Source organism: Euprymna scolopes, chromosome 16 (genome assembly GCF_053919585.1).
Source record: "Euprymna scolopes isolate OS-2025 chromosome 16, ASM5391958v1, whole genome shotgun sequence".
Classification (NCBI taxonomy): domain Eukaryota; kingdom Metazoa; phylum Mollusca; class Cephalopoda; order Sepiida; family Sepiolidae; genus Euprymna; species Euprymna scolopes.
This window is the reverse complement of record NC_136497.1, coordinates 24,838,533-24,862,786: the sequence shown is the minus strand read 5'-3', so window position 1 is coordinate 24,862,786 and position 24,254 is coordinate 24,838,533. Positions and strand designations below refer to the sequence as shown.

Here is a 24,254-nt window from a genome sequence, read left to right as displayed (position 1 = left end):
TTTGCTATAAAGAACAGCCTCATCCGCCACCTCAATGAGCCCCCTGTTGGCATCAACGAACGGCTAATGACCATGCGCCTGATGCTTGCGGGCAACCAAATGGCCACTGTGATTAGTGCGTATGCTCCAACACTTGATGCACATGATGAAATAAAGGAGACCTTTTATGCTGACCTTGACACCATTTTATCCGGGGCCCCCAAGGGGGACAAGATTATCCTACTTGGGGATTTCAATGCTAGAGTGGGACGAGACCATCAGCACTGGAGAGGAACGCTTGGAAGAGAAGGAGTTGGGAACATTAACTCAAATGGTACACTCCTACTGACAAAGTGCTCAGAACATAACCTGATCATCACGAACACACTTTTCCGACAAAAAAACGCATTCAAAACATCATGGATGCACCCTCGAAGTAAAATCAGGCACCTCATTGACTATGTCATTGTCCGTGCCAAAGACCGCTGTGATGTGCTGAACACCAGGGCAATGACCAGTACAGACAATTGTTGGACCGACCACCGTCTTATTCGCTCCATCATGTCTATCCATTTAATGCGGAAGCAAAGGATGCAAAAAAAGACAGAGCCGACCAAAGCTCAACATCGAGCAGCTGGGCGATATCACCTACCAACAACACCTCCAGGCGGCTCTTAGTGCGGACCTGCCCAAGCAGTATCCGCATGACGCTGAAGAGCACTGGGACAAGCTGTCTTCTGCCATCATGGACTCCAGTATAAGCATCCTAGGGCAGAAAAAGCGGAAACATCAGGATTGGTACGATGAAAACGATACCGAAATCCAACAGCTTATAGACACCAAGAGGCAAACTTTTATCACCTGGCAGAATAACATCAATTGCAAGGTTAAAAGAGCTGCCCATGCCAAGGCTAAAGCGGCTGTCCAATCGACAGTCAGGAAGCTGAAGAACATCTGGTGGATGAAGAAGGCTCAGGAGATCCAGCAGTTTGCTGACTCTGGGGACACCAGAAGATTCTTTGAAGCCACAAAAGTGGTATACGGCCCCAGCTACCGTTCTCTGACCCCCCTTCGGTCTAAGGATGGGCTCACGCTGCTGAAAGGAAAGGGAGAAATAACAAATAGATGGAAAGAGCATTACAAGGATCTTCTGAACAGGGACACCACTCCAGAGATGGAGGCCCTTGAAAAACTCCCCCAACAGCCCATAATTGAGAGCATGGGAGAACCACCCAGTCTGGAAGAGGTGCGGGATGCAATTAGGAAGATGAAAAACAATAAGGCGGCTGGTTCTGACGGCATCCCAGCAGAAATCCTGAAGAAAGGCGGGCCTGATCTTCTCAGACACATCCATGCCCTGCTGCTCAAAATATGGGAACAAGAGAAAATCCCTGCACAACTTAGAGATGCCCTAGTTGTCTCCATCTTTAAGAAGGGAGACAAGGCAAACTGTGGGAACTACCGGGGCATTTCTCTCCTCTCTACCACAGGGAAAGCCCTAGCTCGGGTTTTGGCCAACAGGCTTACACCCCTTGCAGAAACCATCCTTCCGGAGTCCCAAAGTGGCTTTCGACCAAATAGAGGCACGATGGACATGATCTTCACTGCTCGTCAACTCCAAGAAAAGTGCAGGGAGCAAAATTTACCATTATACATGGCTTTTATAGACCTTACTAAAACCTTTGACTCTGTGAACCGTCAAGCCCTTTGGCTGGTTCTTGCAAGGTTTGGATGCCCAGAGAGGTACATTCGGGTACTGAGACTGCTGCATGACAATATGTCAGCTACAGTCCTCAGTAGTAGTGGAGATGAAACAGAGCCCTTCAGGGTTGACACGGGAGTGAAACAGGGATGTGTCATTGCCCCAACCCTGTTCTCCATCTTCATTACTGCTATCCTCCATCTTACGGACAAACATCTTCCCCATGGAGTTCGGATTATGTACAGAACCGACGGCCGACTTTTTAACATCAACAGATTTAGGGCCAAAGGTCAAACGAACACCATATCCATTATGGAGCTACAGTATGCAGACGATAACGCCCTTGTAGCCCTCTCAGAAGAGGACCTACAGTGTACACTGGTTGCCTTCACGAGGGCGTACAAACAGCTAGGACTAACAATTAATATAAAAAAAACCCAAATCCTCCATCAATCACCACCAAACAGTACTCCAGTCTCACCCCCCAAACATCTCCATTGACAACGCAAGACTGGAAAATGTGGACCACTTCCCATACCTAGGCAGCATCCTATCATCAAAAGCCAACATAGATGATGAAATACAACACCGTCTCAGCTGTGCCAGTGGGGCTTTCTCAAGGCTAAGGAAGAGAGTATTTGAGAACCGTGACCTTCTGGCAAAGACCAAAATCATGGTATATAAAGCTGTCTTGCTGCCCACTCTTCTCTATGGATCGGAGACCTGGACCACATACAGGAGGCACGTAAAAACCCTGGAGACGTACCACCAAAGATGCCTCCGAAAAATCCTCAGAATTAGTTGGAAGGACCGACGCACCAACACCAGCGTCCTGAGTGAGGCTGACATTCCCACTATCACCGCTACTGTTGCTCAACGCCAGCTCAGATGGACTGGTCATGTTGTCCGAATGCCGGATCTCCGCCTCCCAAAACAGATTTTCTACTCTCAGCTTGTTGAGGGAAAGCGTGCCCAGGGTGGCCAAAAGATGAGGTATAAGGACAACATCAAAGCAAATCTAAAGCGGTTTCACATGGACCTTAAGACATGGGAGGACGTGGCTGGGAGCAGGTTGGCATGGAGGAGCGCTGTCCACAAAGGTGCTGCGCTTTATAGTAGTGACCTAAATAAAGCTGCTGAGGATAGGCGCAAGCACAGAAAGGACAGATTATTAACCAGACACACCCAACCCTACCCCACCACCACTACCTTTATCTGCCCAAATTGCACAAGACAAATTGGGTCTAGGATTGGGCTCTATGCTCACCTGAGGACCCACAGAAGCCACAACGGAGGACAGTCTTACTCGGACACGAGTGACCGCCGATGATGATGATGATGATTACTTTTAAAGTTCAGTTTGTTTTTTTCTGATTCCTGTTTAAAGATCTGGAATTTTTTATCGTAATTTTTAGAAGATGAATTATTTGCAATAGTATCTGCAAGCAGGTTTGCCATGTCCTCTTTTTTAGTTATTTTACTATTGTTTACACAGAGGTGGTTGAGAGGGGAACTGGTGTTTTTTCCTGATATTTTCTGAATCATATTCCATACAGTTTTGTCTTTGGTGGTGTTATTGATTTTAGACACAAAATTCTTCCATGATTCCCTTTTGGCTTCGTTTATTGTTCGGCGTGCTTTAGCCCTGCATATTTTAAAGTTGTTTAAATTCTGAGTAGTTGGTTGATTGTTGAATTTTCTTAATGCAGCACATCGTAGCCTGATAGCCTTTTTACAGTCATTATTAAACCAGGGACGATTATACTTGGTTGATGATTTTGTTTTAGGAATACATTCTTCTGCTATTGAGATAATGGTATCTGTAAAGTGAGTGATTGGGTCTTTCTCACATTTTTCAGGTAGGAGTTTGTGTTTGCATAGTAATTTGAATTCATTCCAGTTAGCTTTTTTAAGGTTCCAACGAGGAATTTTTGAGATTATTTCAGGACCAAAATGTTCTAAAGTTATTGGGAAGTGGTCACTTCCACAGGTATCTATATGCACTGTCCAATTGTAATCTATAAAGATACTAGGATCACTTATAGAGAGGTCAATTGCTGAGGACGAATTTGTAGCGGAGTGAATAAACGTTGGTTTTTTGTTGTTATATATGCATAGATTGTTGTTGTTGATAATATTTTCTATAGTGATTCCTTTTCTATCTGTGTTTGAGCATCCCCAACTAACATTATGACTATTAAAATCGCCTAATAATAAGAAGGGGCGAGGGAGTTGGTTGATGAGTTTTTCTATTTCGGTTTCATCTATGGGGTCGTTTGGAGGCAGATAAATGGAGCAAATTGTGACCGTTCTATGTAGGGTGGCTGTGACAGCAATTGCCTGTAAGTTAGTTTGTAGATTTATTTGGCTTTGTGCCGTGTTTTTGTTAATGAGAATGGATGTTCCTCCTGAAGCTCTATTTGGGTTATTTGTTGTATAGTTGTATTCAGTAAAACTTTGAAGATTGATATTTTCAGATGGTTTTAAAAAGGTTTCTTGTAGGCATATTATTGTGGGACATAGATCGGATATCAGTAGAAGTAATTCATTCCGGTTGGCTTTTATACCTCTGCAATTCCATTGGATTATTTTGTTGGCCATAGTTTAGATTTTATGTATTTGATTTCCCTTTTGTCTTGGGAATAGGGGTGTTTTCTTTTTTATGGGGGTTTAGAAGTTTTGTCTTCTATTTCCATTGTTTCCAAGGAGGTTTTAAATTTATTTTGGTCTGTAGTTCTTGTATTTGAATCATTGGACTGTTTCATGTGCGTTTGAGCACTTGTGAGCTTTTTATCATTGGTAGATTTGGTTTCTGTTTCCATGGCTTCTGGTTCTTTGTGTTCAATTGGTTTGTTAGCTTTTATGCTTGATTTATCTCTGCTTTTAGATGTTGAGCGAGATTGTGGTTTGGTTTTTGTGGGGCTGGTTTTCTTTGAGGAATTTTTCCCATTTATTGTTCTTGTTTGTTCGGATGTTTTTGGAGAATCTTTATTTTTTTGCTTGTTGTTATCTGTTTTTATATTAGAACTCTTGTGGGGGATTAAGGGACTCTCCTTATTGTTGGTATTCTGCTCTTCAGAGTTCTCGATCTCCAATATCTTAAAGCTATTGGAGAGGGGAATTTGTGGGTTTATTTGTAGTTTTTGTTTAGTTAAGTTTGGTTCTGGTTTGTTTTTTTGGATTTGTTTCTGGTCTACTGAGTGTGGCGTTTGGATTTTTGGTTCCAGTGAATTTTTTTTCATTTCTTCAATTGTATTTATCAGTATTTTGATTTGGTTGGTGAGGTCTTGGATTTTAATATCGAGGTTTGTTGTGCAATAATTGTCATTGTGTTTATTTGTGTTGGGAATATTCTTTTTGGTTATTTCGGAATATTTAGCTGTTATTGCCTTTTTCCTTGCTTCTGGGTAGGTGATGTTTAATGAGTGTTTAATTTTAACAATTTCTTTTTCTTTTTTCCAGATTTCACAGTCTTTGGAGTAGGCACTGTGATTTTCTGTACAATTGGCACATTTATAAGTTTTTTGACAGTTGATATGATTGTCGTTTTCTCCACACCTTCCACAAACTGTCTGGCGTGTACATCGGTCCTGATGATGACCAAACTTTTGACATTTAAAGCAACGCAGTGGGTTGGGGATGTATGGTTCGACTCTTAGTTTCTCATAGGCTATTTTTATTTCTTGTGGAATTTTTTGTTGGTAAAAGGTTAATATATATGAGTGTGTGTTTATCATTTCTCCATTTTTTTTTAATTTGAATTCTTCTGACATCCGTTACATTTTGTTCTTTTAGATTTGAACGGATTTCGTCGATGGAGCAAAGTGAAAGTTCAGAGCTTTTCACAACTCCTTTGCATATGTTTAGTGTTTTGTGAGGGTACGTTTTTATTTTTATATTGTCAAAATGTTTCCATTTTAAAAGTTCATCTGCCTGTGTTTTGGTAAGAATTTCTATCAAAAGATTACCATTTCTTAATTTTTTCACTAGTTTAGGTTTGACCCTTTCTGATAGTATTTTTTCTATCTTGAAGGGGGAGAGTTTGGTTAGAGGCATTTCTCCAATTGACTCCATTACTATGAAGTTTGGATAGTTATCCGATTCCTCATTCGTGTCACTGTCCGAACTGTCTAAAAATCTTTTTTTACTTGGATTTTTATAACTCATATTGGGTTCGTTTTTTTTTAATTCATCATCCCTGCTCCCCACCCACCTTGGAGCCCTACTTGGGATGCGCACAGGGGGGAAGCCCATTCGCCCTGGCTACAACAGGGTTACAGGTATGATATACTTGTACATAATGTAGGCTTCGAGCACTCGTGTATCTTAATTTCTCCCATTCAAGTAAAATATGGGAAAGATCAGAGAAAAACATCCATGTCTAGTCCTTGTTCACTATATACAATTGACCCTCAGCCACCGCTTTCACCACTTGTTTGGGGATCAGTATTGATGGGGAAGTGTTGTGTATTATTTAGATTTGGTGTAGATTGTATGTGTATAAGTGGTGAGCTAGACGTGACCAGCCGATTGATCGGATCGGGCCTCTCCGATCGCCCATCTGGCCCAGTACGAGGCCAAAGTGGAGTGTTGCAACTGATACCTTTATTTCCCTAGGTATCAGTTGCTCAGCCACCAGGATCCTTTTCGTAGACATTACGGGATGCCACCTACGGCCAACAGGTGGCCCCATTGAGGGACTTTTACTCTCTGCAAGGGGGCAGTCAGTGTATTCTAATGCCCCACTGACGGGGTTGGGAAGTAGGAAAAAAAAAGGGAAGGGGGCTGTTGTTTTTGTTTTTGTTTTTGCAGAACATGATTAAGTTTTACAAAAGAGAATAGGAAACAAAAACGGAAAATCGATGTAGGTGCATTTCGTCTCAGGAAGCCAATAGACAGCCTGATCTGGTAGCACCAGAATACCTTCAGACGATCTCCCAAATTGTGATGTGTGTGCACAGGGGAAAATGACAAAAGATATAAGCCGAACGTCAGACAAAAAAGCTACGAAAATTCTCTCACTTGTGCATTGTGACTTAGCAGGTCCGATCAGCCCGATGGGGAGAAACAATCTAAGGTACGTTTTGAACTTTATTGATGATTTTTCCGGTTTAATTATGGTTTATTTTCTAAAAAACAAATCTGACACTATCCTCGCCACTAAGAAATATTTAGCTGATGTTGCCCCATACGGTTCAGTAAATCTTGCTTTCCGGGCTGTTGGAAAACTGCTTCTGTGGTACCAGTATTCAAGAATTCTGGCGAAAGAACTGACCCATTAAATTATCGCCCTATTAGCCTCCTCCCACTTTTTGCCAAAATATTTGAGACCTTAATTAACCATGCTCTAGTCCAGCACCTTACAGATGCTAAACTTCTGACCGACCAACAATATGGATTTAGACAAGCCCGTTCCACGGCAGACATCCTCACTGTAATCTCTGAACGCATATAATATTCACTGGACAAAGCGGGAGAGGGCAGAGCGGTAGCTCTAGATATATCGAAGGCTTTTGACAGGGTATGGCATGAGGGTCTCCTGAGGAAGATTAGATCATACGGTATCACTGGTAGAATATTTAACATAATTAAATCCTTCTTAGATAAGAGAAAAATCCAGGTTGTCCTCGACGGTCGTACATCTAAACAATATGATATAAATGCGGGAGTGCCCCAGGGATCTATCCTTGGACCTCTGCTGTTCCTGATATTCATAAATGACCTCCCCGACAAAATTGCCTCCGAGATGGGTATATATGCTGATGACACCACACTCTATAGCAGGCACGACAGGAAAACAAATGAACATATATCTAAAGTAATGGCAGAAACACTAGAGGATGACCTCCAATCAGTAGTGGAATGGGGACAAAAATGGATGGTCACGTTGAATGCCGCCAAGACAAAACTGGTTTCATTCAATAATTACAAGAAACCTTCTCTACCACCAATAGCAATGGCCAACGACTCTTTATCTGAGAGTACGTCTCTCAAGCTCCTTGGCCTAACGTTCACAGGAAACATTATAACTTTCCGTTAAAAACACTCTTTTGATGGGATGTCTCCTAGCGGCCTCGGCTGCATGGAGACAGGGTAGTACCAGTCAAGGATTCGTCACTTGACACTCAGCCCAACAGGTGAGGGGCCGGGAACCAGCCCAGCACCTGTTGGACTGAGGTACACCGCCTGGGTAATACCTAGGAGGTCCACCCTCCCAGGCCATGCCACCGGGCTTTCCGGTGGGGCAAGTTTATTGCTTGCTGCCTGAGGCGCCCCGACCGGGGAATGCCGACGGGGTTACTCAGGCAATTTTTAAAATTGCAGGAGTGCCCCTCCTTTAGGGGAGCCTGCGGGGTTCCCACTTTCCGGCCTTGTGCCACATTTTGCTGAGGTGGGCAGCAAATAAATATCTACCCAATAAGGGAGCGAAAAAGGCCAGACTTCTTACAAATTGAAAAGATACAAGATTACGCCGTGGATTACTGTTATTCGTTGAACAGCGCACCGGAAAGTTATAATGAGGCGATTAATTCACAAAATCACCAAGAATGGGAACAAGCTATGGTATCTGAATTGAAAGCTTTATCTGAAAATAACACATACGAAATAGTGGCAAAACCAACAGATAAAAAGATAATTTCTTCACCCTGGGTTTTTTTTCTAAAAAATCAGCTTCTGGCAGTGAAACATTTAAAGCAAGATTTGTGGCGAAAGGTTTCTCACAAATTCCTGGAGTGGAATATTGTGCAACATTTTCACCGACAAATTTAACAACAATTAGAATTTAATTACAACTTGCCACTCAATACAATTTAAAAATACATCAAATGGATGTAAAAAATGCTTATTTAAATGCTCCGATTGACTGTGAAATCTACATTTACCCTCCAGAGGGATTTAAAATGAAAAATAAAAATTGGGTGTGGAAATTAAATAAATCGTTATATGGACTAAAACAAAGTGCACACAATTGGAATTTAACACTCCATAATTATTTAATAGAACAGGAATTCAAACAATGTCCCGTAAACGTGTGCATGTATACCAAAAATGTAGGTAATAAATTGTTGATTTTGGTTTTTTGGGTTGACGATATATTACTTGCTTCAAACTGTGACAACACTTTAATAGATGTTAAAAATGAATTAAATAAAAAATTTAAAATGGCCGATCTTGGACGACTGTCATGATTCCTCGGTATAAAATTTACCTGTAAAAATGAAACTATAACTATGAACCAATCACGATACATTGAAAAAATTCTGCTCAAGTTTGGAATGCAAGATTGTAAGCCGCGTTCAACTCCTGTCGAAATGGACATAAATAAAAAATATAGGGACCTAAACAAAATTCATAGATAACCGAATATACAGGGAAATGGTAGGGAGCCTCATCTACTTGATGACCACAACAAGGCCTGACATATGTTACACTGTAACAAAGCTGTCTCAAAACTTAACATTATTACTTATCTCTCGATAGCTGACGCGGTTGGAGTGTTGAATGTTTTAGTTTCAATTCTAGCTGACGGCACAAGTTTTTTTTTTTAAATCACTTCTATATATTAGATACAATATAATATTCAACAGAAAATAGGCTCTGCATGAATTAAAACATAATTAAACGTACTTCATGACTAGATTTTAAAAACTGAAATCTTTATTTAATCACCACTGTAGATTGTTCTCATTCTGTCAGTTATGACATGGTAGAAATGACAGTTCAAGTCATCTAAATTATCGCCTAGTAAGGATTGAACCTTCAATCCCCAGAAGACCATTAGAACAGATTTCTAATGCCTTTAACAGTTGCGTTATAAGTTCCTAAAGGAGAATAGTAGTCAGAATGACACAAACAAAAACTAATAGATGAAATTATACAAGAAAACTATTTTGATCAGAATTAAAAAAAAAATAATAAATTACCTTTTGGAGAGCATATTTTTTATCATCAGGTCGTACCATAATCACACGACTGCCCAAGTCGATATATTCTTGAATAATTCTTTCTTTTTTCCAACCCTACAATAAATAATGGATCATTAAGCAAACAGAAAAAAAGTTTGCTATAATCTTCCAGTACAAAAAAAAAAAAAAAAAAAAAAAAAATGGGGGTTGGAAGAAAAATTAAAAATAGGGGGTTTACTTACAGGAAATCTAAGTATCGCTAGAACTGAATGATGGAATTTAGCATGAGTTGTTTCATCTAAGGGGTCAGCTTGAGTGTACACCATTCCACACTGCGAACATTGAATTGCACCAAATTTCTTCTGTCCTGCATCCTATTAAAATAAAAATAAAATGTTAAAAACAGAACTTTCCACAAATTGCTAGATCAATTAAGATTTTCTTCAAAATAAGCTAACACACATTTTAATTTCAAATATGTATGATATTGGTTACTTGTGTTTATGTTTTAAATCAGAGTTTTTCTTTTTAATGCAAATGAAAATTCCCAATGAATAATTATTAACAAACAGTATGAATTTTATTCCACATTCGCAAAAATTTGTAATTTTTTTTTCTTAACCTAATTATTAATATATGCTCCTAGAATCTCATTTTTGCTAGCTTTGGTAGATGGTTCATGGTGAACAAACATGTACTAACCTAATCCACAAAAGAGGAATCAGAGGATAGTATCATGAAAACAATCACTTAAAAAATTGTTTGAAAAGACAATATTACATTACAAAACACATACTACATTACCTCTCCAAAAAGAGATGAAACAGATACATTACCCTCTCCCCTAAAAGAGCATGTAATAAAAAAGATAAGTTAATTACTCAAAGGACACTCATGACAACAGAACAAAAACTACATTATCTAGTCCCTTATTAAAAAATAATACAATAGATTGACAATTAAATTTTTTTTATTCATTTAAGAAAATCTCGTCATACAATTAGTTTATGATTTTTAGTGTTTGGGCTAAGGCTAAATGTAAATTAAAATTTTTTTTCTGCAAATAAATATTTCAAAATGTAGTATCTGTTCTCAAAAGCTGAGAAACAAACACTTAAATCTACATACCTATAAAGTTGGGTTTTTTTTACTCAATCTGACATTGTGATATTATTAAAAGCTTACTTCTATTTAAAAATTATTAAAACGAATTTCTTAATATACTCGGTCATCAATATACAAATGACTACATAAAGGTCGACTATTCCATTAAAAAAAATTAGCATTAATTACATATTCGTTTTTTAGTTCATTTACCTATTATGCCAAATTCTATTAATGCAGTTTCTACATCTGCATAATTGCATAGACTTTAAGATAAAATATTCTAGCACGCAAAAATTATATATTCAAATAAAAGTGACTTTGTTGGTGTGTGTGTGCACAAAAAGTTTATCAAACTCCACTCTAGAAGCTTACATAAAACTTACCTTCTTTAAAAATTAATGAAAGTGAAATTCTAAAAATTTTCTGAAATGTTATCTTATTTTTTTAAAATTAAAATCACATGAATATTAATAATTACGTTATTGAAATTGTATAAGAAAATATGGCAATACATTACAAATGCACATTACAGAATAATTGATTAGAAATTGTTCATAAAATATTTAAATCAGGAATATAATTGTTTATAGATTACTATATATATATATATACAGCATTTCAAAATGTAATGTTTTATCATAAAATTAAATCAGAGCATCTCCATTTACGTTACACATCTACAGCATGCCAACATCAATCATATGAAGGAGTCCCCTGTGGAATTTCCATAGGTCCCGTCCCGCTAGTTTACAATGAATAAAATAAGATATGGTATATGCTGATGACACCGCTCTCTATAGCAGGCATGAGTGGAAAACAAAGGAGCACATATCTAAGGAAATGGCAGAAACACTACATGAAGACCTCCAATCTATAGTGGAATGTGAACAAAAATGGATGGTTACATTCAATGCTGCCAAGACTAAGCTTGTTTCCTTCAATAATTACAAGAAACCTTCTCTACCACCAATAGCATGGCCAAGAACACATTACCTGAAAGTACTTCCTTCAAACTCCTCGGCCTAACGTTTAAAGGAAACATGAACTGGAATAGATATATAGAGAACATCGACAAGGCTGCTGCGAAGAAGGTGAACTCGTTCTACTGTGCTAGAAAGCTACTTACACCTGAAAGTATCCTGTACCTCTATAAGGCCACCATTCGCCCATGTATGGAGTACTGTTTTCACATTTGGGCTGATGCATCTGCTACTTGCCTCCAACTCCTGGTCAGGGTTCAAAAGAGGGTCGCCAACCTGATAGGTCCTGAATTGTCAACTAGGCTTCAGCCCCTGTCCCATCGACAAAATGTTGCATCCCTCTGCTTGTTCTACAAGTACTTAATGGTGAATATTCTGACGAATTACAAACACTTGTACCCCTCACCCCCACACATAAATACCCCCGATAAACCCCACAAGCAGGTAAATCCTACCCCCTACACAGTAGAGATCCCTAGGTGTTTTTACTCCAATAGTTTCTTCCCCAGAACTGCTAGACTTTGGAACACCCTTCCGGGATTCTGCTTTCCCAACTATACTGACATACATCTTATGTGCCCGATAGTAGCCCCCCACTTCAAAGTGGCACTGTGCCATGTTTGGGGTGAAAATTGAATAAAAAAAAACAATTTATTTTTGTGCAGGTGTTCCTTATAATTTATTTTTAAGTCATGCAAGATTAAAAGGTTGAGAAACATTTGGTTAAAGTAAAGAGAAATCAAAGTTCCATTAGAAGTTAAATAAAATTAGAAATATGCGTCAGGAAGTCATCGTGACACATAGCAGATAAACTAGTTTCTGAACTGAAGAAGAGTAGGGATACTGTCTCCTTATTATAAATCTATGCTGTAAAAAATAAAAATTGTTAAATCCCAAAATGATTGCAAGCCGTTATTAGCTTTCAAAACCAGTTTTTAAAAAAGATGAAAATCAACAGCTGCATGACTTGTTATAACGAAAAAGAGAACAAACTTCTGCTTTGCCATCTACACAAGTCCCCACCTGTGATAAGCTGTAATCTGGATAATCTACTAGATCTTCAAGTGTTATAAGAAACAGATTTAATTCAGTCAAACTACTAGTTTTAAAATAATTTGTAATTAGATAGATTGTGTCTGAGATGCTGATGACACCATGTCTTAATTGAATGTACACATTTCGAAGGAAATGACAGAAACCCTAGAAAACAACTTTCAGTCTGTAGTGGAATACGGCTGTAAATGGATGGTAACATTTAATGCTACTAAGACTAAAGCTCTTTCCTTTAACAAAAAATAAATAAGTAAAACAAAAAAAAAACATCATTCCTTTAACAATTACATGTTGTAATTGTTAAAGGAATAATTTTTTTTTTGTTTTTTCTCAAATACCAATTACTATGACAAATAACACCATATCTCAGAGCTCATCTTTCAAAATCCTTAGCCTAATATTCACAGGTAACATGAATTGAAACAAATACATTGAGGACATTGCCAAGGCTGCCGTAAAAAGATAGGCTCTCTCTATCATGCTAGAAAATTACTCATACCAAAGAGCATCCCATATCTTTACAAAGCCACAATTTGTCCATGTTTGGAGTATTATTGGCACATCTGGGCTGGTACAGCAACTACTAGTCACTCACTCTTATATAGGGTCCAAAAGTGTCAAATCTAAAAGGTCCCACACTGACATCTTAGCTCCAACCTCTGTCTCATCACCACAATATTGCATCCCTGTGTCTGTTTTACAAATACTTTAATGTAGTGTGCTCTGATGAATTCTTATTACTTGTGCCCCTTCGATGTAAATATTCCATACTAACACAACAAGCAGCAAAATCCCACTTCCTTACTGATGAAGTCCTTAAATGCTAGAAAGCCTTCTGCTCTAATAGTTTCTTCTCTCAGACTGTTAAACTTTGTAATTCCCTCCCTGTTTCTTGTTTCCCCTGACTGTACCAACATGTTGAAGTTTAAATGTAATTAATGTGAACAAATATCTTGTTAGGCACAATCTCAAATAGCAGTTCCTTCTGTTTCAAGTGGCAAATATACCTTGTTTCGGATGAAAAGAAAAAGTTTTTAAAAAATATTAAAAAGAATATTAAAAAGAAAATGCCTTATCAGAGATTAATTATGGAAACTGTCTGGAATGGAAAGCCATTTTTATAATATAAAAATGGTAAAAAAAAAAAAAAAGGGGGGGGGGCAAAAGAAATAACTATCATAGTGAAACGAAAATTATACAATAGCAAATATTAAATGTACTTGTTCCAATCAAAATTTAACAGTATCAATTCAGTCAGAGAGAAATTCCAGGTAAAGAATAGTCAGATTAATCCAGTTAGTTAGCAGTAATCCTTTAATCTGAAAATGAAAAGCTATGACTGAAAAATTCAAAAGGATTCGGTATATTTTATACGCTTCTGGTACCTGATTGGTTTCTCTGGCTATAAATATAATCATCCTAAGTTTTGTGATCACACTCAGTACTGTTATGCTGAAAAAAAATTTTCTTTTGTTACGAAAACTTTAAATCAAATGACATTTTAAGACACTTCAACTGTGTAAAAATATTAAAATAAAAAAAGGCAATACGCATTTTGAAAAAACAAAAATTTAGATTTGAAGGTAATAGTCAGCTAACATACTTCCTAACTTCCAGTGCATTTGCTACTGGAAGCGGTGACAAGGCAAATCAGTTCCTTCGCTTTTTTTTTTTTTCTATCTCACACCTATATCTCCCCTGTACATGTACTTTGTTACGTTCTTCCAATTGATTTTCTTTTTTTAAATTAATAATTATTAAAATTTTCCTCAAATGCTTTTTGCTCTCAATAATTTTATTTGTTATTTTGATTAGAATAATTGTATTTTATACTTTCATAAACATTATATAAATTAAAAATTTTTATTTTTATAATTTCATAAACATTTCTTATAAAATAAAAACATTTCTTTAATTTTGTTATTAAAAGTGCAAATAAAGACTGACTGTTATTTTTATCTGTATAACTTTGTTAATTTTTATATATTTTTTAAATAATGCCTTTTTCTTATATTTCAATAAATCGATTCACAACAGAAATGCTGAAGAAAAATAAAAGTGAAGGAACTGATTTGGCGTGTCACTACTTTTGGTAGCAGACACACCGGAAGTTAGGTATTACATATAACGGATTTTGAAAAAAAAAAAAAAAAAACTAACCAAAGTCATCTGACGAAGATCTTCACTGTCCTTAATGAATCTTGGAATCAAAATGCTGGACTCAGATGGAGGTCTAGGGAGAAAAAAAAAAAAAAAAAAAATCAATTAAGAAAACTGGATTTTCTAAATGAAACAAAATGAATCTATATCATATTTCTCTTTGTCTGTCTCTCCATTGCACTTTTTCTTGAAAACTACTGGATCAATCTGGCTTAAATTTTGTATGGTTCGTTGTTTTGCAGCATATCAACCCTTTTCATGTTATTTAATGCTGAATCCAGTGATTTTGAAGAAAATATTTTAAATAGAATATTTGGGGGTTTTTTTTCAAGCCAGTTTCTATTTAACCCATAGTTGGGACCCTAACAGGTATTACCACTCCGGGTCAGAGTTGACCTGGGAGCAATGACAATTAAGAGGTGACTCCACACTCCCCAAACATGTGTAATAAAAAAAAAAAAAAAAAGTTTTATTCCGATTACCTCAGAAGAAATTCAATTTAGACAGTATAAAGAGAGCGGATTTGAAAATTCACATGAAGTTTTTTTAAAATGTAAAAAAAATTGAAGTAGGATGGTCAATTAGCAGAGGAAGGCCAAGAAAAACATGGAAATACTAAGGATGGGCTGAAAAAGTTTAATAAAACATGATCAGAAATACAAGGGCATTCCAAAAATAATGCCTCCTAATTTTTTTTATTTTGTCCGAATGGATTAGAGAGGATTGTAAATTACATTGTTATGATGACTGAACTTCTGCATTCATAACCTTTGTTGCAGATATTAACAGTGTGAGACTCTAAGAAAGCAACCTGTTATGGCCGTGCATCAAAAGCAAAAATGCAATTGAACTCGTCCATACAGAGAAAAATTACACTCAAAACTTTTACAACTGAGGCTTCGTAGTTCCTCAATATTTTTGTTTTGGTTTTTGAATTAAAAAAAAAATAATAAAATAAGACATCTTATTTTTCGAACAACCCTCGTACGTTAGTTTGGAAGTGAATTTCTGGAAGTTGTACAACGAATACTAACATGTAAAGCAGATACTGAATGGAATATGATGATCATGATTACAAATATTATTCACTGAAGACTAGCACGGCTACTTGGCATTACCCAAGGTAAAAGTGTAACATATTTCTATTAATACTTCCTTTTTCTATCTGTCTCTTTTCCTCTCCCCACTTTTGCCTCCATTCAGCCTATTCTTTTCCCTGGATACAGACAACTCTCCTTTATATAGATCCTTGAGAAATGAGTCGACATAAGGGAAGTAAATTATTAAAAAAAAAAAAAAAATTATGATAGACACCTACGGACAAAATCCCCAACTTAGAATCAAAAGATGGATAATTTGTTTGAAAGTTTAGATATTATTCGTCCGATGCAATGCTGGCTAATTTTGTGGTCATTCATTTTGTAGTTTTGGACCTTTAGCTGGACACACACAAACCAAACTGCTCTTTACAAAGAAGATATAATATGAGATGTATCCAGCACTGTCCGGTATTAAACAATATTAAATTCCTTTAATAAAAAAACCCAAAAAAAACGAGACGTGCATGCGAGTATTATGTTTTTCCTAAACAGTTCACTTCTTGTAAGTATAAAGAGGGGGGAAAAAAAAAAAAAAAAAACTTGAGCGGAGATGGAAACCAAAACCTAAAGACAGGGAGTCAAGTATGATAACCGTTGGATCAGCTTGCCACGATCTTTAAGTGTTTTCAAACTTGGTAAAACAGTTGACAGATAAAAATCTGATGACCCCTTCCCCAAAGTACCATTTTTGACCCCTTAGCAACCCTTTTTGCTGGATGAAAACTGATTAAAAAGTTTTCCATATATCTGAATACCCTATATACCAAATTTCAAGTTGTTGATTATAAGGGTTAACAAATATCCTCACATAAACATATTCTCACTTTTATAGATTATTCAATAATTACAAGTAAATTTCCTTTTGCAGATAATAAAAAAAATTGAATTAGATAGAAGAATGAAGATAGAAATTGAAGCTTAGCTGGCAAGTGGGTGATTGATTTTAATTTTATCAGTTGGCCTGATAAGTCAATAAATCAATGACTTCACCAAATGTTGTACAGAGAAAAGCCCTTGGTTGCAACATTGACCCAGACCACATTGTTGATGCTATTGTCAAAATCAAATTCAGATGAAACCCACCACCAGCCAATCATGGCCACAAGCTGACCAATCACAAGGCTATCACATATACAGCATTCCAAGTATAAAGTTATACCTGAAACATTACAGCTAAGGAATATGAACAAATTATAAAATTTACATTAAAAAAATTAAATCAAAACTAGGAAAAATGTCTGTACATTTAAATCTTGAAAAATAGACAAAAAACTGTCCACTCCCTATGTATAACAATCTTTAATTAAAAAACAATTATTTGGGAATTAAATGGCCATTTATATTATTTAATGTTATCAAAATGTCCACATCTTTTAATGTTATCATGTCTGTTTTCAAGCCATTAACTGAAGGAAAATTACTGGAGGTGGGGGTGGGGGGGTCAGCTATTTTAGTTACACATACTAAGAGTTGTGCATGTGTGTGTCTTGACAGAGGAATGGGCTGCACGAGGAAAAAGGGGAGAAGGTCAGGAAAAGATAGAGATAAAAGTTATTTTTGCCCTGGACAATGCTGGGTGACCTTCTAGTACAACAAAAAAATCAAAACATGAAATGGGGATGAATATATGAAGCACAGTTTGTAAATACTTACACAAGACATAACCGAGCTTGTCCCTTGTTTCTATTAGAAAATACAGAGTAAAATTTCTGGCTTTCTAAAAAGAAAAAAAAAAAAAAAAATACATAAGATATTTTAAAATACTGGCATAATTAACATTTAAGATGAAAATTAAAAATAACATCTTATTGTTGTTCACTTAAGAGTCATCAGTAATGCATGTGCTTTTAATTGATTTGTACTGATAGGGTTTGAAAAACAACACTGAAACTAGGTCAAACAATAAACTGCTTATTATCTTTTTTAATTTCTCCTATTTGGAGCCATTGCAAAAGTTTATACGTGAGACAGAGGGTTCAGAAAGTAATAAGATTTTTAAAATGTTGCTTTGTTTTTTATCCGAGTTTCCAAACAACCGCATAAATATTAAGTAATTTTATAATACCGAAATTTAAATTTTAGACAAGAAATAATTTCATCAGGTTAGTATTAAATATTTATTTTGGATACTGAACTAGGCTTTCCGATCATAACAAACCAAGAATCGATAGATCTTCAGAAACAGACATAGATCTTATTAGAAATAATGAAAATAGGTACGAGGGACAAAAATATGATTACTGGATTAGTTGTTTTTGTTTTACAGCATATCAACCCTTTTCAGATTATTTAATGTCGAATCCAAAGATTTTGAAGAAAATTTTTTTTAATAGAATATATTTGTTGTTTTGAAGTCGGTTTCTATTTAACCCATAGTTGGGACCCTAACAGGTACTACTACTCCGGGTCAGAGTGGACCTGGGAGCAACGGTAATTAAACGGTGGCTCCACACTTCCCAAAGCCCACAAGCTGGGGCGTCACCACTGGATATAGTTTAAGGTCATATCCAGGACCATGATTAATGGAAGAACAGGTTATGGGAGAATTTTCTAGCATGATATACGCAAAAAGCTAAACAAGCTATTTTGCACAATCATCTTACACAATTGTGATTGGTTGACAAAAAAAAACAAAAAACCCTCATCTACATAGCCAGTGATAAGAATTAATCAATTGTTTAAAGTATTTGTTTACAACTAAGTTCTTTGGTTAAAACAACCCTCGCTTATTTTCGGAAAGCCATCACCCCTCTCTCACCACAGACAATGCTTTGTTTGACAAGGACAGAGGCTGTGATCAATTCATTTTTTCTTAAGGTATAATTTAAAGAAAACATGCTAGGAAGATCACCTGGATTTTAACACATTAATCAAATAAGCAAGGCTTCTTTCAAGAAAGATCAGTTAGATGTAGTCAACTCTATTTTATATATTCAGCTCCATCTAATATACCAACTCAACATTCATGGCAAACGAAAAATATTGTATTCAATTACAGTGCAATAACAGATCCATGATCAAATGGACCTGTAATGCAAAATCTGAAAAAAGTGAATACATCAGGTCAGAGGATTTACTGAAAGCACTGTTAGATAGCCAGATAGGGCGAAAACTTGTGAGAGCACACCCACAAAGGGATGAGTCTACAAACAGAAGTCTGAAATAACATTATTTCTGTCCAAAAGAGTTTTTTTCTTTGGCTTAGAACAATAGAGCATAACAGACATGAAACGTTGTCATTCCTGCCATTTCTAATCTTATGATACCCTCAAAGATCCGATTTTTTTCAATTAATCGTTACACCATTAGCATTTATACGCAAAAAGATTAAAACATTAGTTTTACAATAATGACCAAATGATACTGTAATTAGTATAGTTAACTTTTAAAAACATTTTCTTGGGGAGGGGAGAAAGAAAAAAAAAAAAAAATTTGAAACATAAGTGAAACAAAAGATGAAGACTTCCAAACAACATTTGTATAGGTGCAGTTTGTTCTAAAAAAGAAACAAGAAAATATAATCAAATAAAGGGAAGTAACTCACGGACTGGGGTAGATTCAGACTCAGAAGCGGCAGAGACACAAGGAGAGGAGGTGGAACTGGAAATAGATACGTCATTGCTGTCTTTTGCTGGAGTCAATAACACACTCCAAGACATATCCTCCTTCTGCGATTGAAAAGTTTGATCATTGGCAGAATCTTCTATTTGTGTCGTTGCAGAAAGTTCAGTTGATGATGTGAGAGAAGATTCCAAATCAAGTTCAGGAAAGATTTTGGACAAAGGAGACAATGGTTGCTCAACTATCTGGTTATTCTTGCTGTAAGTACGTTTCCTCTTTTTAGATGAAGGCTTTCGCTGACGTGTAATCTTTTTATCAAAACTGGAGCTCAAACGACGAGGCACAAAACTATAATTAAAACCTTGTTTGATAACAGTTGCTCCAGTAGCAGCATTTCCCTCTGAGCCAGTCGGTAGAGAAGCACTTCGATTCTTGAAGAATTTGCGTTCAGTACTTCCTGATTGTGAGAGCGGACTTGGGGTTCTCAGAGCCTGGCTGTTGTCATTTGGTTTCTTAGGATGATGAATAGGCGGTTTTAGAGATGCAATATATTTCTTTAACTCACTAGGCTCTTGATAATAACATGGTCTTTTGCTTAAAACAGGCTTCGGAGATTGATTCTCTCCATCAGAGTCAGGATGTGGTGTTTCGAGTGGATCCTGCTGACCAGTGGCAGTAACTTCTTCCTGGCTAGATTCTTTGTTACAACTCTGAGAATATCTCAAATAAAATGGAAGCTTTCTGTTCACCAAGGGTTTATTCTTTTGGCTATAAAAGGAATTGATGGTAAATGAAGGATCAGAAAGATCCTCTCTTAAAGATTGTTTCTTTCTCAAGACATCAGCGGCCCTGGGGGAGGAAAAAAAAAAAAGTTTACATGTTTTTTTTTTCTTTAAAATAACTTTCATAATGGGCATTTAAGAACAATTCAAGAAGCGTCTCTTTCATACTTAGTTTGTACGTTACACTTTGAAAAAGGCCAATACGACAACCCTGGACAAGAATATGAGAATGACCTCCCTTTGATGTAGCCTCGTTTTCAAATATAATATATGATCATTGTTGTAATGATGTGCGAAAGGAACTCATAATTTAGACATACATCAGTTCAGCAAAACAAATAATGATCCAACAATAACAAATAACAATTGGCTAGTCAAAAGCTTAAATACTATTTAGGTCTAACTTAAAATTTAATCAACATAATTTTATACATTAGATGATAAAAAACTTAATTTAACCTGGTAAAAATTGAAAATTTTTTTAAATAAATAAAAAAATTGTTTTTTTAAATGTAAATCAAAAAGTGTATTAGCTGCAAATTATTTTTTGTCTGAATAATAGTTGTTTTTTATTTTGCTGTAAGAAAACTAGTCATCTATATCTAAATTACAGTTCAAAATCAATCAACAAAAACTTTTTTATATGTATATATACTTACCCAGGCCTTTTTTCTGGATTAAAAGACATCTGGAAATATGCTGCAAGATAAATTATATAAAATATGAGTAAAAATGTTTAAAATCAAATTTAAGGAATAAAAAAAAAATAAAATAAAAAGACTATCATGTAAATATACTCGATGGTCTAAGTGCAAGAGAGATTCAAACTATTGCACTTAAATAGACGGTCAGAATTTTATAAAGATTAATCTGTTGGAATATATAAGATCTAGTAGGATGCCACATCCCTAGCTTGAACAAACTAAAAGAATTGAAAAAAAGCAAATGTTCACAGATATTTAGTACTGCTTTCAAGCATGAACCCACATTAAAAATTCCATTCTTTTCTTATGTAATAAAAAGAAATTGCTTATCAAGAAAAATGCTATAAAATTCAGTCAGATAAAAGGAAATTTTTTTCAATTGAAGGTTAACAAAAATTTTTTTTTAAAAATAAGACTGCATAAAAAAAAATCATAAAATTTCTTTTGTCAGAATTGATATCAATTTAATGACATTTTTGCTTTAAGTTTTGTACATTGATTATAAAATGATGAGTTTGATTAAAATCTTATAGTTTTTTTATAAGGTGAAATGAATAAAATTTGAAAATAAAATCCATAAAAACATGAGTAATGTTTATCCTGCTTATTCAGTCATAAGGAGAAAAAGTGAACAGTTTATGTAACAAATCTTTAATCTTTTTGGCTAGAATACTAGTAATAAAAGTAGTATCTGTTCTGATACTTAATTTTTTTAAATCCTTAGTCAGAAGGAGAAATTGGACATGCAGAAGTTCAAGTGTAAATAGACATCTTGCTGCACAACTCTCTGCATAGTATCCTGCTACATCAAAGTGGCACTGTGCCTTGTTTAGGGGTGAAAATGCAATAAAAATATGATTATTTTTATTTCAATCCAGAGTGCTCATTTTGGGGAGCTGGATCTTCCTCACATTAAAAACTGACCTTGTGTCTAATTTTGCCCCATAGAGAAGCAAGTAAACAGGAATAGATTATGGAATAAATTTTCTTGAATTGTGATGGACATGGGATCCTCCGCCTCACCCACACAAAATCTTCAGATTTTGGTTAACTTTTAGACCAGACGTCTCCAGAACTTTCAAACAGGGGGGTAGCACCTGGACGTTTTATACTCTTTTGCTCATTAGTTTTGCTTTTTTATGAAACTGGTTTTCCAAAACTCCATTATTTTAATCATTTTTGGAACAAAAAGAAAAACCGTAACATTATTTTCACACATTTCCATTTTTTAAAAAATTCTTCCTGAATATTTTTATGTCTTCCATAAGAGCTCGCTGATCCGGATTAAAGACTTTGGCATAGTTTGGAGATCCCTGTTGAACAGCATAAACTACATGTATACTGTCACTTAAGTGCAACTATATACCCCCCCACCCGTCTTCAGTGATCTTGGTTTGAATTTAGCATGCATAATCCAGCAGTCAATCACAGAATTGACTGCTATAAACTCTTCTATCTTTAAATCAACATCTGATTCCCACCTGGCATCAACTTAAATGAATGGCTATTGTCTTGGGGAGGGTCTATGTTTTGATAAGCTCCTGAGCTGGATCTTTACTCCTAATCTGAACTGGAACACGTACATCACATCTGTTGCTAATGATCACTGGAAAAAAGGTGGGATCCTTCTATCGATCCAGTAGATATCTACCTACTGATGCAATTCTCTACCCGTGTAAGAGCCAGGTATGAACAAAGACGGAATACTGTTATCACATCTGGCCAGGAGCTGCTAAAAAGATCTTATCCTGCCTTGACAGAGTTCAGTAGCCTCGTGGAGGATGCCCATTTCTCTTCCTTGCAATCTCTTTCCCACAGAAGAGACGTTGCGAGTCTGTCTCTGCTTTATTGTTATTTTCATCGCAAATGCTCGTCTGAGTATCAATCTATGGTTCCCTCTGGCTCGACTTTCAGGAAAAACACTCGTCTAGCTGAAACCACTATCAATAATTTACCACTCTTTATTTGTGCCTAAACCTAAACATAGATTCCATGAACAAAGCTGCTTTCTTAGAACTGCACACCTGTGGAACTCCGTTTTCCTGTTTTCCAGTTGACTATAATGATCGTCTTCAAGGCCAATGTAAACAAGTTCTTGATGAGCATCCCCTTAAGTAATCCAATTTACTAAAATGTCCATTACTAACGATTACTACGATATTGTCCCATTGACGACCGTAAACTCATTAATCCTTATCCTCGAGTGGTTTTGATAACTGATTTAAAAAAAAAAAAAAAAATAGATGAGGGGAGGGACAGAAGCAGCCAGGTGTTAGAATGTGTTGAAATTCAAGGGCGACAACTCGATTCGACTACTGAGATCTTGTATTCAAACTAAAACTTAAATCGCTAAAAATCGTAAATTTTGATTTGCACCAGCGTATTATAAACACCTCCACCTCTCCATATTAAGAACAACTTTCGGAATAAACACCCCCAACCTCAAAAGCCGTTCTTAACATGAGATGGTTGGGTGGTGTTTATTCCGAAAGTCGTTTTTAACATGGGGTAGTTAAGGATGCTTATACTACGCTGGAGCAGGTCGTAAAAAAATACCAAATTATTAACCAATATGTATGAAATATGTGATTATGTTTACAATTATTGCTTCTTAACTTCTTTTTTTTTTTTACGGTATCTAAATTTTTACTTTAATTGCAACTCAACACTCGCCTTTAAATTGACGACTTTTCTAGGTATTCGGGTCTGCTGAAAACGAATATCACGTTCAAATTTAGGGCAGACAAGTAATTTTATGGATATTACACTTTTTCCCAATGAATTACTTAAGCAAAACAAGTTACTCGTACCTACCTGGATTAATTTTTTTGCGTGTGAAAAAAACGCTTTAAAATATGTTAAACATATTTTAAAGCGTTTTTTTTTTTTTTTTAATTATTATGTAAAAGAAACCCCGTGTCCACTATTCAGTTAGAACAGAAAAAATCATGGCTGCCATAAACATAGGAAGAGGGTCATAATCACTCAAAAATCGAAAAGTAAACAATACTGGTAGATCCAATAAATGTCACTCGCCCAAACATGTATTGCTCTACCAATATTTAATTTTTCAACTTTTGAACGATTATCAAGAATTTTCATTGAAATGTTTATGGTAGCCATCGTACTAATTGAACTAAAAAAAAAATAAAAAAAAAGGTACAACTACTATTACTTACACTACAGTTTATCGCCGAAAACAGAGACGACATTTTTTCG

General features: G+C 35.9%; 1 protein-coding gene across 2 annotated transcripts in view; it reads right to left on the bottom strand.

Moving 5' to 3' along the window:
- Window positions 1-24,254, bottom strand: part of LOC145295886 (uncharacterized) — a 50,586-nt gene that overhangs the window by 23,487 nt on the left and 2,845 nt on the right. For both annotated transcript variants that reach the window (XM_080141639.1, XM_080141638.1), the window contains exons 2-7: window positions 20,991-21,030; window positions 19,533-20,398; window positions 17,642-17,705; window positions 14,889-14,961; window positions 9,831-9,962; window positions 9,607-9,702 (exon numbers count right to left, since the gene is read on the bottom strand). In XM_080141639.1, coding sequence (XP_079997765.1) covers window positions 9,607-9,702; window positions 9,831-9,962; window positions 14,889-14,961; window positions 17,642-17,705; window positions 19,533-20,398; window positions 20,991-21,019 — 1,260 coding nt within the window. In that variant the 5' untranslated portion in view covers window positions 21,020-21,030. The remainder of the gene's footprint in view (window positions 1-9,606; window positions 9,703-9,830; window positions 9,963-14,888; window positions 14,962-17,641; window positions 17,706-19,532; window positions 20,399-20,990; window positions 21,031-24,254) is intronic.